The sequence below is a fragment of the Bos mutus genome, chromosome 7 (assembly GCF_027580195.1).
Source record: "Bos mutus isolate GX-2022 chromosome 7, NWIPB_WYAK_1.1, whole genome shotgun sequence".
NCBI lineage: Eukaryota > Metazoa > Chordata > Mammalia > Artiodactyla > Bovidae > Bos > Bos mutus.
In genome coordinates this window covers 14,172,511-14,187,669 of record NC_091623.1, presented here as the reverse complement: position 1 = coordinate 14,187,669, position 15,159 = coordinate 14,172,511, and the positions used below count along the sequence as shown (strand labels likewise).

The window sequence follows — 15,159 nt, the reverse complement described above, 5'->3', positions numbered from 1 at the left end:
AATATTCTGCCTGGGAAATTCCATGAACAGAGGAGCCTGGCGGGCTACAGTCCATGGGGTCGCGAAGAGTCAGACCCAACTTAGCAACTACACAACAGCAACAAAGCATATGGTAGAATGCAGTAAACGATCTCATGGATTGTTAGTTTAGATTTCTAATACATAATGTTTAATAAAGAATGTATTTCATTCATGAATAATCACTTAGTGGTAGAACAGAGTATTTGTACATTTCTGGTGCTGTGACAAAGTAGGCTGCATGTGGAAATGTCTGCTTCTCATTCCTTTGGAAGCAGGAATACATCCACAACATGCTACATTAAAAAAGGAGTTCTCAGGGCTGCCAACCTTACAGTAGAGGTTGAGTAGTAGTATATTTCTCCTACATAAAAGCAAAGAAATAGCATGCCTATTTTTACATTTCAAAGTATGTATGATACAGTTAGCTGTTTGAAAGGTTTTTGGAAAAACTTTTTGTTTGCTTCTGACTGTGCTGGGTCTTCATTGCTTGCTACATGGGCTTTTCTCTATTTGCAGCAAGTGGGAGCTACTCTCTAGCTGTGGTGTGCAGGCGTCTCATTTCAGGGGCTTCTCTTGTTGAGGAGCATGGGCTCTGGGCCAGGCAAGCTTCAGTAGTTGCAGCTCGTGGGCTCAGTTCCTGTGGCTCATGGGCTTAGTTGCTCCTCGGCATGTGGGATCTTCCCAGAACAGGGGTCAAACCTATGTCTCCTGCATTGGCAGGTAGATTCTTTACCACTGAGCCACAGTGGAAGCCCTAAAAACATTGTCTCTATACAAATGTTAAGCTCCTTTCATTTTGACTTGTACAAATGAAATAATTTCTGTGGAAGACATTTTTACTGGTCCTTGTTCTTTTCTGTTAAAAATGTATATTTATGAAAGTCATAGTAGACTTTCCTTTGATTATACTGAGTGTTCCATGCTTAAGTGAACTAATTAGATAAAATGGACCAATTAGATAAAATGAGTTCTTAATAACTTCACTGTTGAAAATAGCAACTTCATTTTTTGCTGCTTCAAATAGTATAGAACTTAAAAGCAGCAGAGAAGAGTTGCTATTTTGTCTACTTTCCTATTTTCATAGACTTTATAATTTTATCAGCATATATGCTTACTGGTTTATGTCTTTAAAAACTAAGCAGCATATTTGTATTGGTGTTTACCAGCTTAAGTTCCTTTTAGCATTTGGGATATCGTGTAAATGTCTAGGTAGGGAAATATGTGAAAAAGGCCAAAGCAGTACCAAATAATCTCTTATGTTGCCAAATTAGGAATTTTTTTCATTTAAGTAGCTTTTAATATGCTCTGTTATACCAATTTCCTACTGATGCTTTGATGCTAATTTCTAGACTATAAGACCTGAAAAGACCTTGACTATGATGATATGGTTTCAGACTGTTCTGAAGGGCCCTTAGCTTCCCATAGAGGAACTTCAAGTGTCCTACTTCTGAATACCTCAATCCGAGCAGCTTTGAGTCAATAATTCATTTTATAATCAGTAGATTTTTAGAATCAAGTTTGCAGGGCATTGCAGATCACTAACCAGTTGTCTTCCATTTTTTGATGAAGTGTAAGCCAATGTTAGTGATACCTGGAGTTATTGTCCGTACCTTTAGCCTATGTAATATTGAACACAGCACATGTTAGTCACTGTTCTAAAGACTTTCTGTGTAATAACTCATGTAACCCTTATAGCAACCCTGTTAAAATGAGATAAAATAACCTGCTCATAGTTATGCAGCCAATTAAGTAGAATTGAACTTAGGCACAGTTTAGCCCTGATCCTTTGCTTTCAAGAGTATACATTTGTCCTTTTTATTCCTATAGTGAAGTTTCACCTGTCAGAATTCCTATCCTTCACAATACTTATATTTTTGCCCATTTCATTTAATCTGAACTAAGGGACTTTTTGCTATGATGTCAGGAAATTACTGTATACTTCAGAGGAGGAACATGTTTGGAACTTCATTGAGTCAGCATTTTTTTTTTTCAGTCTTAACCATTCCAATATAACGATTTATTGCCAGCCATCTCTTTGGGCAAAGAAAATATAATTTCTCTCAAATATAAACATGATTTTCTTCCTATAACAATTCTAATTCACTGCAGTAATGTTAATTTATCTTGATTTGTAACCATGTGTAATGCCATATATATTTCTGTTCTTTTGTCACATCAAAATAATTGTCTACAATATTTTTTTTCAAATATCTCTATTCAATGAATATCATTGTTTTTAAGCTGGTGTTTTTAATACTTGGAAAATAAGTGATATATCCATATAATATGTATTTATAATATATTTATTCATGGAACTGAAATAGAAATATTAGTCTAATTTTTATTATTTCCAGAATATATGTATTTTAAATATATATTTTAAATTTTATATGAAATTATAGTTTCATATACAGTATCCCTAATCAACGTTTTCTTATGTTGAGATATGTTATATTGAATATATTACATTGAAATATAGGCTCATATTTTTGTATTCCTCCTCATTTAATGTTATGGCCATATAAATACTGTCATTGGAGTTCATGATTATAGATCATTTAAATATAGAACTACATTCAGGAAAGTTTTTCAGTTAATGTCAAAATTTATCCAAAACCAACTGTGTCCATTTACTGTTTTTTCAAAATTAATGTTTATTTAAATCAGTGTTATGTGTTTTTTGCTTTTGAAGGTAAAGCGCTCGAAGTTGATTGAATTAATCTTTTAATAGTAAGCTCTTGTGCAAATTTTTGCCATTCTTACATTAATTTACTTTGGGCCCAACCTGTGACACCACATATGTTCCAATTTCTAATAGTTTCTGTACATTGATGGTTGATAAGCTATTGTGTCCTACTTTTCTAAATAAGTAGTGGCTCAATATCAAATGAATTTCAGTGTAAAGCAATACATCAAAGTTAAAATGCTAGTATGTAATAAATTACCTATATGATACTGAATAATTTGTCTTTCCCAGTAATCGGTAGCTACTTTTTTATTTTCTGCAGGTTGTTGGGTATATTTTGGAAGTGTGCCAGAATTGGTGAGTCTCTGTCTATTATCTCTGTACTTTATTATGCTGTAAACTGTTGGCCAGTTATATTCAAACAAACCAAATGTCAGTTTTTAAAGTGCAGACTTCCCAGTTGTGTACCTTTTTGCAGTACTTTATAGAGTTCCACATAACTCTTTTCTTGACTCTATTTAAAACGGTTTCACACATACCTTCTAATATTCACTAATAGGGAGATGGAAAGCAGGTCAAAGGTCTCTGTAATTTAGACAGTAAACAGTCTGCATTCCTGGTTTTGAGGTTACAGGCAAGTATGTATATGCACACATTGTGTAGAGCATGCTGCTTCATATAACATGTACCGTTTCCATAACGGAGGATGATTTTTGCATTTCATGAAAGGCTTGCTGAGCAACTATCTAATTGTCCTCTGGTAAGTCATAGACTCTTACTAGTTGCTTTTAGAAAACCTGAACTATTTCATCTCTTGAATCCATGTATGTGATCATTCTTGAACTTTGTGTAAACGTGGATATCTTCTAACTTTTCATAATAAAGTTAGTAGCATCTTAAGTGTGTAAATGGTTAGATAACAATATATATTAATATTCATTGTCCCATAACATTATGTATAGTATTTAACACAATGCCCAGCACATACGAGATTCTCAAATAATTGGTAAGTAAATGAATTAAAATATACTTTATTCACCAATAATTTTTTTTTATTGAAGTGTAATTGATGCAAAATAGTATGTAACAGGGCTCCTCAACCTCTGGGCCCCAGACCAGTTCTTTGGTCTTATTGCTGGGTCATATTGTATGTTTGAATTGCTGGGTCATATTGTAGTTCTGTTTTTACTGAGAAACCTCTATCCTGTTTTCTATAGAGGATGCATTAATTTACATTTCCACCAATAACCTCAGCAACATTTCTTGTGTCTCTTCTGATGATAGCCATTCTAACAGGTGTGAGATGACATCTCATTTTGGTTTTAATTTGCATTTCTGTGATGATTAATAATGTTGATCATCTTTTCATCTGCCTGTTGGTCATCTGTGTGTCTTCTTTGACAAACTTTCTCTCAGGCCTCTGCCCAGGTTTAATTGGGTTGTTTTTTTTTGATGTTGAGTTGTATGAACTGTTTATAGATTTTGGATATTAATCCCTTATCAGTCATGGCATTAGCAAATATTCTGTCTCATTCAACAGGTTGTCTTTTCATTTTGTTGATAGTTTCTTCTGCTGTGGAAAAGCTTTTAACATTAATTAGATCCAGTTAGTTTATTTTTGCTTTTGTTTCCTTTAGATATGTCCCCGAAAATATGATTTATGTCAAAGAGTATTCCACTCTATTTTCTTCTAGGAGTTTATGTTTTCCAGTCCTACATTTAGGTCCTTAATCTACTTTGAGGTTATTTTTATATATAGTGTGAGGAACTAGCTATTCTGATTTCATTTTTTTACATGTAGCTGTCTAGTTTTCCCAGCACCACTGGTGGGGATGGGGAGGAGTTCCTGACACAGTTTGGTACAGTATCTAGGGTGTTCTGAAACTTGGCCTGCCAGTGGGCCAGACCATGTCCCAACTGGACCCAGGGCAGGGCCTGGCCTGCTGCGATGGGGGTTTAGGGGGCAGTCTGAGTCTGTAGGTTGCAGGATTGTCACTAAATTTCTAGCATTTAGTGTCTGCCCCCTGTCAGAGTGAGGCTGATCCAGAGGCTAGAACAGGCTTCTCTGAGGACAGGACTGGGCTCCATGGGTTTCTGGGGCTGGTGCTTGCCCACTGGTAAGTGGAATGGGGCACTGAACCCTCTGGTGGATAGGGCCATGTTCAGAGGCAGCTGTGCGCTCTTAAGGCAGCATGTCTGCTGATGGATGTGGCTCTGTTCTTACCAGATGGGTTGCTTAGCTTGAGGTGTCTCAGCACTCACCTGTAAGCTGTTGGGCAAGGACACAGTTGGGTCCTACCACTCATAAGCTAGAGGGAAGATTCTACAGTGGTGCCTGCCAGTGTCCATATGACAGAAGTAACTCAGAATGGCTCCCATCAGTGTCTGTGTCCCGAAGGTAAGATGCAGTCGCCTTTTGCTTCTCCAGGAGATTCTCCAAGGCCAGAAGGTAGGTTTGACTGAGGCTCCTATCAAGTCACTGCTTTGGCCCTGGGTGCTAAAACATGTGAAATTTTGTGGGTGTCCTTTAAGAGAAAGGACAAGAATAAACCTCATGCATTTATGATCAATTAATCCACAACAGTGGAGGCAAGAATATAGAGTGGAGAAAAAGTCTCTTCAATAAGTGGTGCTGGAAAAACTTTACAGCCACAGGTAAAACAATGGAATTAGAACATTCTCTACCAGCGTACAAAAATAAACACATATTTAGGTCTTAAGTATCTTAAGACTAGATACTGTGAAACTTCTAGAGGAAAATATAGGCAGAAGACTCTCTGACATAAATTGCACCGTATTATTTTGGATACAACTCCTAGAGTAAAGGAAACAAAAGCAAAAATAAACAAATAGGACCTAATCACACTTACATGCGTTTGCACAGCAAAGGACACCATAAACAAAATGAAAAGACAATCTATGGAATGGGAGAAAATACTTGCAAATGATGTGACCGACAAGGAAATTAATTTTCAAAATACACAAACAGCTTGTATAGTTAAATATTAAACAGATAACCCAGTCAAAAATTGGGCAGATCTAAATAGACATTTCTTCATAGAAGACATACATGAATAGGCACATGAAATGATGCTTAATATCACTAATTATTAGAGAAATGCAAATCGGAACTACAATGAGGTATCACCTCACTCCTGGTCAGAATGGCCATCATCAATGGCCATTGAATAATAGATGGTGGAGAGGGCGTGGAGAAAAAGGAACCATCCTGCACTGTTGTTGTAAATTGGCACAGCCACTGTGGAGAACAGTATGGAGATACCTTAGACAAAATTGAGTTATTTAGACAAAAAATGAGTTACCATATGAGTCAGCAGTCACATTCCTTGGCATATATCCAGAGAAAACCATCATTTGAAAAGGAAAAGATATATGCACCCCAATGTTCATTGCAGCTGTAGAATATCACTCAGCCATAAAAAAAGAATGAAATAATGCCATTTGCAGCAACCTCGTTGGACCTAGAGATTATCATACTAAGTGAAGTAAGTCAGACAGAGAAGACAAATATATTGTACCACTTACAAGTAGAATCTTGAATTTATTTACAAAAGAGAAATAGACTTGCAGACATTGAAAACAAAGGTGGGGAGATAAATTAGGAAATTGGCATTAACAAATACTATTACATACAAAATAGATAAATAACAAGTATCTACTATGGTGGCTCAGAAGGTAAAGAATCTGCTTGCAATGCAGGAGACCTGGGTCGATCCCTGGGTTGGAAAGTTCCCCTGGAGGAGGGCATGGCAACCCACTCCAGTATTGTTGACAGGAGAATCCCCATGGACAGAGGAGCCTGGCAGGCTACATTTCATGGGGTTGCAAAGAGTCGGACACGACTGAGCGACTAAGCACAGCACAGCACAGTATAGCACAAGGAACTATATTCACTATATTGTAATATCTTTAATGGAAATAAATCTGAAAAAATATATAAATATATCTGTATGTATATATTTACATGTATGTGGATGTATAACTGAACACTTTGCTGTATATCTAAAACATTGTAAATCAGCTATTCAGTTAAAAAAAAAAAAAAAAACATTATGGACAGTTTGAGGGGATAGGGAATATCACTGGATTAGAGTCATCAGTTCAGTTCAGTCACTCAGTCGTGTCAGACTCTCCAACCCCACGGACTGCTGCAGCACGCCAGGCCTCCCTGTCCATCACCAACTCCCAGAGCTTACTCAAACTTATGTCCATTGAGTTGGTGATGCCATCCTACCATCTAATCCTTCTCCTCCTGCCTTGAATCTTTCTCAGCATCAGGGTCTTTCCCAATGAATCAGTTGTTCGCATCAGGTGGCCAAAGTATGGGAGTTTCAGCATCAGTCCTTCCAATAAATATTCAGGATTAGAGTCATACGAACATTAAAATTATTGGCTTATGGTGAAAATGTTAAGGCATTTTAAATCCATTTTTTTATGTAATATATTAGAAAACATTGTACAACTCCATTAGTAACTAATCCAGGTGACTTTGTTCACAGTTGTTGCTTGGAAGTGTAGGTAAAGGTTTCAGACATCTAGTTTATAGCTTTCTTAATAATATCCTGTTAGTATTATCTATTTTTATGTCTAATTATAAACTATACCTTTTCTTTTTTTGCTTGCCCATCTATTTCCATTTTCCTCTCTTGACTGCATGAATATCATAGGTTAAATAGTTCAGTTATTCACATATTGCCAATTATGTGAAAACCATTAGCTTTTCATTTTGGCAAAGGGTTTTAGAAAATGTTGGTACTGATATGCAGCTTTCTCAACCACATGTTCCTCTTATCTTGACACAGAATATATCCCCAAAGAAAGGATGCAATTTTAATGGGAAAAGGCCCAGCCAGAGCATCTTATCATGTTACACATCACAGTACAGCAACTGTTTCACATTCACTTAGAGAGACCTCAGACCAGACAAGAAGTAACATTCTCACCCTAGTTCAACTAAAGATGTTTAGCTCTACCACATGGCAGTCTCTTTTAAGAAAATTAAAAACAGGAAAATGAAACCCATATGTAAATCATAGTATTCTAAGTTGGAGGATGAGAAAGAGAAGAACTTCCTCAAAAATTAATTTTTAGCAGATGGCAAATTTAGGACAGTATTAATTTCTTCTTTTAGTATTTAAGAAGGCTGTATTTGACAATAAGGGTATCTAGACTTTCACTTTTCACTTTCATGCATTGGAGAAGGAAATGGCAACCCACTCCAGTGTTCTTGCCTGGAGAATCCCAGGGACAGGGGAGCCTGGTGGGCTGCCATCTCTAGGGTCGCTCAGAGTCGGACACGACTGAAGTGACTTAGCAGCAGCAGCAGCAGCCCTATGGAAATAGGGACAGGCTTCCTTATGAGATCTACCTGAAATTTTGGTCTGACTGATTTTTGTTCTTGTTTTGTTGGATAACTTGAGTTTTTTACTCTGAAAGAATCAGCATTGCTAAAAAACAAGGAACACCACTATTTTCTAGTTTTTTTTTGTTTTTTCCAGTTGAGATCATATTGTGAAAACTGTATTTTCTCACTTTCTGAATTTTCATTTAGTTGGAACACAGTTCATTAAATGTCTGTGGATAGAACACTCTGAAAAACACCAAATGTTTATTTTGTTTGTATGTGTGTAAAATGTGTCATATGAATATTGCCATTGAATAGATATAAAGATAAAAACTTACCAGTTGTATCCCTATGATGTCAGTGAGGGAGCTCTGAAAATAATGACCTTCAAGGTTTTAATTGCTAAGAGTGATCAAGATTGACATTTTCCAGAAATAATTAACTAACCTTGGTAAGTGAATTAAGGAACTTAGTTACTAGAAAAGAAATTATTTTAAACACCATAGAAAAACACAGGTGAGGGGAGTATAAACCATCTCTATAAAGGAAAGTGAAAGTGAAGTCGCTCAGTCCTGTCTGACTTTTTGCGACCCCTGGTAGGCTCCTCCGTCCATGGGATTTTCCAGGCAAGAGTACTGAAGTGGGGTGCCATTGCCTTCTCCATGGGATCTTCCCAATTCAGGGATCGAACCCTGGTCTCCTGCATTGCAGGCAGACGCTTTAACCTCTGAGCCACCAGAGAAGCTCTTCTATAAAGGAACCAGGTACAGACTCAGGCTTTTTCCTAGAAGTAGCACGTCCTCACTCTTTCCCCTTCCTTCCTTCTTCCTTTCGTGTGTGCCCTCAAAGCAGCACAAAAATGCCCGGTGCCTTGTATGTACAGTCTTGCAATTATTGAAGAAACAGGAATGAACAAGATAAGTTTGAGTGAGCTCACAATCACAGGATCTCTGTTTGCAAGACAATCGCACAAGCCAACTCCAGATCTACTTATGCAAAGGAAAATCTCCAGCTATAAACAGACACTCCTTAAACACATGTGAAAACTGACTAATTCAGAAGTGATTGTTCTATGTCTCTAACCCAGAGTAATTATACTATAAAAGATTTGATACGAAATCCATCTCAGAAATAGTTTAGGTTTCTCTAACGTGTTTGTTTTTTTTTTTTTTTTTTTTGACATTCTATGTGATGTTGATTTTTAAAATGCAGTTTTGTTGAATACTTGTTTATTTTCATTCAGGAATGCTATTTTTTTCCCCTTACAAGTTTTTTGAGATAATTCCTCTTGGGTCTTTATCCTACATTCTTTGTTACATTTTTCAATATGTAGGTTTATGCAGTGACACTAAAATGGCGAATCCAGTGTTTTCTAAAGACATGACAAAGAGGTGGTCTTAGATCGGTATCGTTTAGTTCATTCTGGTGTGTACTTACTTTTATGTTGCATGTAGTTCATTTTGCCCCTGCCCCTAAGTGTATGGACTTCATAGGCAAAAATCTTATCTTGGTTTGTACGTGCCTCTCCCTGTAGTAATAACCTTATGTTCACCACTCAGTTAACATGAATGTATTTAACTGCCTCTTTTCCACCAGGTGAACGGAAGAGTCCGTATGTTGCAGTGTGCTGTATCGTGATGGCCTTCAGCATCCTTTTCATACAGTAGCTTGGAACAACGCCAGAATTCCAGTCGCTATCAGATTTAAATATGACAAAAAAGGACTGATCTGCCGAAAATAGTGGAAAGAATGGTTAACCCTTTTATCTCTCAACATTGAATGAGCTACACTTTCAGCTGCTGTTCTCCATTTTTGTTATTGGACCAATGTTCTATATAAATAATTAGGATGTAACATTTAATACGCAGAGTTGAAATGTGTCTGTAACAATCAACCTCAGTACTGTCGCTACAATATTACATTCTGCATATGTCATTCTTTTGTGCTAGATACCAGTCTTTAGTGAGGTATCTTTAAGGCACATAGTAGAAAACAAAATTGGTAAATTATTCAAGTTCCTTTCACTGTGATTTGGAAATGATAAATCTTTATAGAATGAGACCTTTTTTTCAGACTAGCTTTTTTATTGGAAAAAAAAGGTTCAATTTGTGTTGGTATAAGGATTGCATTCATATTTAATAATGCTGGCTTTTCCTCTGGCCATACCATTTTGAGCATTAACCAGAGTACCTCTACTCTTAGCAATCTGTAGTTTATTACAGGTGTTTAAACTATTTAAAACAAGCCTATGTAGTTCTTAAGGAGGAAGATAGATGTGACTTCAGAGAAAATGTTAAGACTATTGAGAAAATGCTCCTATTTAACATAAAATAATTCAGAATACCTGACTGGTGTTATTATCTCTGAAACCTCTGGTTAAGTATGGATAAATGTCTTAAGCAAAAATTTGACCAGCTGTCATTCTCCAAATAAGACTACATGCTTAGAGTAAAAGAGCTAAACAGAACAATTACAGAATGATAATCTTGGATGTGTTTTTCATTCTTTTTAGTGTGAGGTCTGTACATTTTTAATTACCCCAAAATACAAACTGTGTTTTTGTTTATTTAATACATTGCTCTCAATCTAGTTTATGTTTTCTATATCAACTTGAACTGGAATCTTGTGTAACTTAGTAAGTGATGATAAACAGCTTTCAAGTCTACTTACCATATGCCATGACATAAATGTCTTTGAGTTTTGTTGATAAAGGAAAACCTTCAGTAATTTTCATCCAGGCAACAGGAATTTTGGAAATGTGACTTACAGATTTTGTAGTAGAGCAGTTATTACACATTTATGGTTAACATTTAAGGTTCAACCAAAATTCAGTTAAAATTTCAAAACGAAAGAGAGCTTCTTAGCTAAAAATTGCCTGTTACAGTTTTAATTAGATACTGTTGTCAGCTATTAATTGCCATAAAGATAAGACTAAACCTTTTTTGTTTTGTTTTGTTTTAAGAAAAAACTGTTTGGAGTTATTATAAAATGAGCCTGCTAGTAGCTCTTTCTGCAGAAACAAAGTACGGAACTAAAAGTCACTTATTTTTATGACTACTTTAAGGTGCTTAGTAAGAATTCTAGGAAACATCTAAGAAAATCTTGTTACATGTTGCTGGGTTTTTTTTGTTTGTTTGTTTTTTGCAAAAGATGAAAGCTTCTGTAGGCTGTCGGTATCTTTTTTATTGTACATTTCTGGCTTATCTATAGCTGATTTAAATGGTATATTTTGCCCTAGACAGGTAATCAGGTTATGATAATTATTCCTACCTGCACTGTCTCTTGGGCCTTTGCATTAGGTCAAGGATTTTCAGGGTATTCCCCAAAATAGAACTCTTATCAGCATACAGAGAGTAAGTAACCTTCCTGGGTCTAGTTTCTGAGTGGCCATCTGTTGTCCAACTCTGCTGCCAGCTAGGTTTTCCTAAAGCTATGTCAACTAACTTTTTTAGTTGTTTACTAACACAAAGCTAATATGAAGAGGGCAAGAATATTCTAGATAATCAGTTCTAGGCTATCTCTTTAAGTTGGAATTTCAGTGGAGGTAGGTGGAAGTAGAGGTAGAAATAATTTCTTTGGAAAATTTATGGCAACATATAAGCATTTTTTTTTTCTTTTTACTGTGTATAGGTGCTGAACAAAGTGGGAAACAGCTTATTTCTGACTCCATTCTGACTTTTTGAAACTTAAGATCTTTGGGAGGTGGGAAAAAAAATCACAGGATTCTGTGGGGAAAAAAGGCAGTCAGCATATTCTTTTTTTTCAAAGAGTTACCACTGAAGCCTGTTGTCTAACCTAAAGGGCAGAGAAGATAGTTAAGTAGTCCACAGAATATTCAGATACTCCTTTTGTGGTCTTAACAGGTTGCAGAAGAGGATTAAGGATCAATTTAAACATCAGAGGTTCTGCCTGTATCACATAGTCTTGGTGTAAGACCGGATGGGATGATGGGCACTAAAGTCCACAGTTTACTAGATTTGAATACTCTCCCTAATCTCCTTCCTGGCTCCAGAATCTTGATTCCAGCTTGCTTGGAATTTTTGTGTTGATGTTTAGTTCCTGATTGGCTTCAGCTGTACCAATGGCAGGAGCGTATCTTCTTTCCAGGCAGTCATAAAAAGATGGTCAAAAGAACACATAGTCTGTTGAATTCCATCTGTGGCTTAAAAAAGTTTAGATACAAGTCCAGTATCCTGTTAATGCTTATGCTGCTATGCCAGGCACTACTATCCTAAATGTTCTTTGCATCATCAAGTTCAAAAATAGCCCTTTTATGCTGGGAAAAGTAGTAGTATGTAACTTGTAATAGACACCATCATCTTAGTAAAATGCAGATCGATCTAGTCCTAACCTAGGACAAAATAGAGGTTTGAATGAAATAACTTCTCTAAGTTCACAAAGTCAAAAATGAACAGATCTCAGGCTAGTTTTGTGAAAAAACCTAGCACTTGTAAATAGAATATTTATATTTCAACATTTCTAAGAGGCATTAGTAGAATGCCTTCGGTCTATTATCAGTGAAGATAGAAAGACAAGTACAGTTTCTTCACTCTAGTGGTTCATAATGTAGCGGGTGAGAGAGAAATAAGGTTATTTCTATGAAATACAATATGATAGCATTTATTACCAAGATAATACCAGGATTCTAGAAGAAAATAAAAAGGTGATAGTTCAATCAGAGATATGAACTTCCTTCCAGAGAAGCAATGCTTAAACTGAATTTAAGAGCAATACGCAAATGCACCAGGGATATATATTATAGACCATCAGAACGTTGATTGTTGTGAAAGCCACTTAGGAAGTGGAGTTGAGCCGTGAACAACACAAGTTTGAATTGTGTAGCTCCACTTACATGTTGGATTTTTTTCGGTAGTAAATGCTTTAGTAATAAACAATCCCAAGTTGGTTGAATCTGCGGATATAGAACCATAGTTATGGAGGGCAGACTGTAGGATATGCATAGATTTTGGACTGCATAGAGAGTCAGCACCCCTTACCCCCTCACTGTTCAAGGGTCAACTACATTAAGACATAAGCCTAGAAAGGTGGAGAGAGGTTAGATCCTAAAGGGTCCTGTATTTTTCTCATTACCTACCTCAAAATTGAAGTGGAATGTGTTTTCTCTTGCCTGACAAAAAAAAAAATGTAGGGAAAAAAATTCCTCGCTTGGTGTATGTGTAAAAAAGATTGAATATATCCATGCCAACCTTATTTTGGACCAAGAATACAATAGCATCCTCTTCAGAGACACATGCATAGCATAGAAAGCCAAGGTAACTTACAAGTGAGGTCAGGTAGTCTTAGGAACTTTGCAGCTCATACTCTATCAATGCCAAGGGTAGTCAGGATTATTAAAGCACAGGTGCAAACATGAAGGTGGTTGTAATTTCTACATTTGCTGGGTGCACAGAAGAGATTTCCAGTCTTTTCAGTCTAAACAAGGAGATGTGCTCCTTTCAAACCCTTTGAGAAGATACTGTATCACAGGAAGTTGAAAACAAGAATGAAAGATTCTTACAGACCCCCTTTTTTTACTTTCCCTGTTAACTAATAAGAGGAGATGAACAAAAGAAGTGGGCTTCCCCGGTGGCTCAGTGGTAAAGACTCCGCCTGCAGTGCATTAGACGCAGGTTCAGTCCCTCAGTTGGGAAGATCCCTTAGGGGAGGAGATGGCAACCCACTCCAGTATCCTTACCTGGGAAGTCCCATGGACAGAGGAGCCTAGCCGTATACAGTCCATGGGGTCTCAAAAGAGTCGGAAACAACTTAGCGACTAAACAACAACAAAATTAATACCCAAGTAATAGCATTTTTAATACTGCACAGCCCTGTTACTTTCAGTCTGCCTGAGAATAACTACTAGCTACTAGCTTCTACTGCTATAGAAGTAGTAGATACTACTAGCTTCCAAAAATAGCTCATGATTATGCTATATATATTGCCTTCCATGATTTCCTTTACTTGGCCCTAAACCAGTTCCAAGATGGTAGTCTGAAATGCCACTCCAGTATTGCAAAAAAGAGGGTAGGTAGAAATACATTTCCTGTGATTTTGAGAGTACAAAGAAGCATCCTACTCTGGTTAGTGTACATGTCTGTGGTGTGTAATAAAAATCAAAATGAACTCACAAGAGCCTCCTACTTTTGTCTTTGGTCAGATGAATGAGGGTTGTTTTAGAAGTTAAAAGTATTGAAATTGCCACCTTTTGAGTAGGATGCAAATAGATATGTTTCTCTTTTGCCTGCATTTTAATTTGTGGCTGGTCAGGTTTGGTTTGGGGGAGTTTTTATATTGTTTTGCATCTTAAAGCTGTTCAGTCTATAGTATTACATTGCTCTTTCTTTGAGTGAGCCTTCAAGAGTCTAAATGACTAAATACGAAGTCATGAATTCCCTCCAGAGATTGGAAATCTGATTCTGAGTGAAAGTGACAGTTAATTGTTGAAAATTACTTTCAACCTGTCCTCAACTAAGAGCCTTCAGATGCCCAAATATTCTGGCAAGTAGCTGTCAAAATCTGTGAGCAGTATCCATCAGAGTGAGATTATTTAACCAATTTATACCATTTGTTGAAAAATAGGAAAAAAACATACATGTACTATGTGCCTTGCTTTGGATAGCATGGTCTTTCTACTGTTATCTTCCCAGCCCTCCACTTACACAAACAAATCTTTGTTAGACCTGTTACTGGAAAGAATTGACTTAACCAAATGAAATTACAACGACTGTATTTTTAGTTGAGTTTAGAACTCAAAAAAGTACTTCAGATACAAAGTAGAAAACCAATATCCTAGTTGTATCTTCAATGTATAGTTTAAACCACCCTCACTGCTTCATTGTAACTACCAGTTGATATAAGACTGGTTGATGTAAGACTGATAAAAATCACTAAATTTCTGATTTTCAACTTATGTCAAAAGAATTCAAAATGGCTTTGCTTGGGACTATTGAGTTTAACATAGTAGGAAAGCAAAATCTGTTTTCTGTTCAAAGGGTTTGCATTAATATCCTCAACCATAACAGAATTGCTGGGAGGGAAAAAAAGAGAAACATAATATTGGAAATAAGGGTAAGTCACTTCACACATA

The 15,159-nt window shown here is 36.5% G+C and overlaps 1 protein-coding gene and 1 non-coding gene across 2 annotated transcripts in view; both read left to right on the top strand.

Annotated features, from left to right (window-relative positions):
* The window catches only part of TMEM167A (transmembrane protein 167A), a 47,959-nt gene extending 33,757 nt beyond the window's left edge, over nt 1-14,202 (top strand). Inside the window, exons 3-4 of the mRNA XM_005903759.2 lie at nt 3,030-3,064; nt 9,669-14,202. Coding sequence (XP_005903821.1) covers nt 3,030-3,064; nt 9,669-9,739 — 106 coding nt within the window. The 3' untranslated portion in view covers nt 9,740-14,202. The remainder of the gene's footprint in view (nt 1-3,029; nt 3,065-9,668) is intronic.
* LOC138988712 (small nucleolar RNA U109) lies at nt 256-390 on the top strand. The gene has a single exon (XR_011464976.1). It is a non-coding gene; the product is annotated as a small nucleolar RNA U109 (small nucleolar RNA).
* Nucleotides 14,203-15,159: the final 957 nt, after the last annotated feature.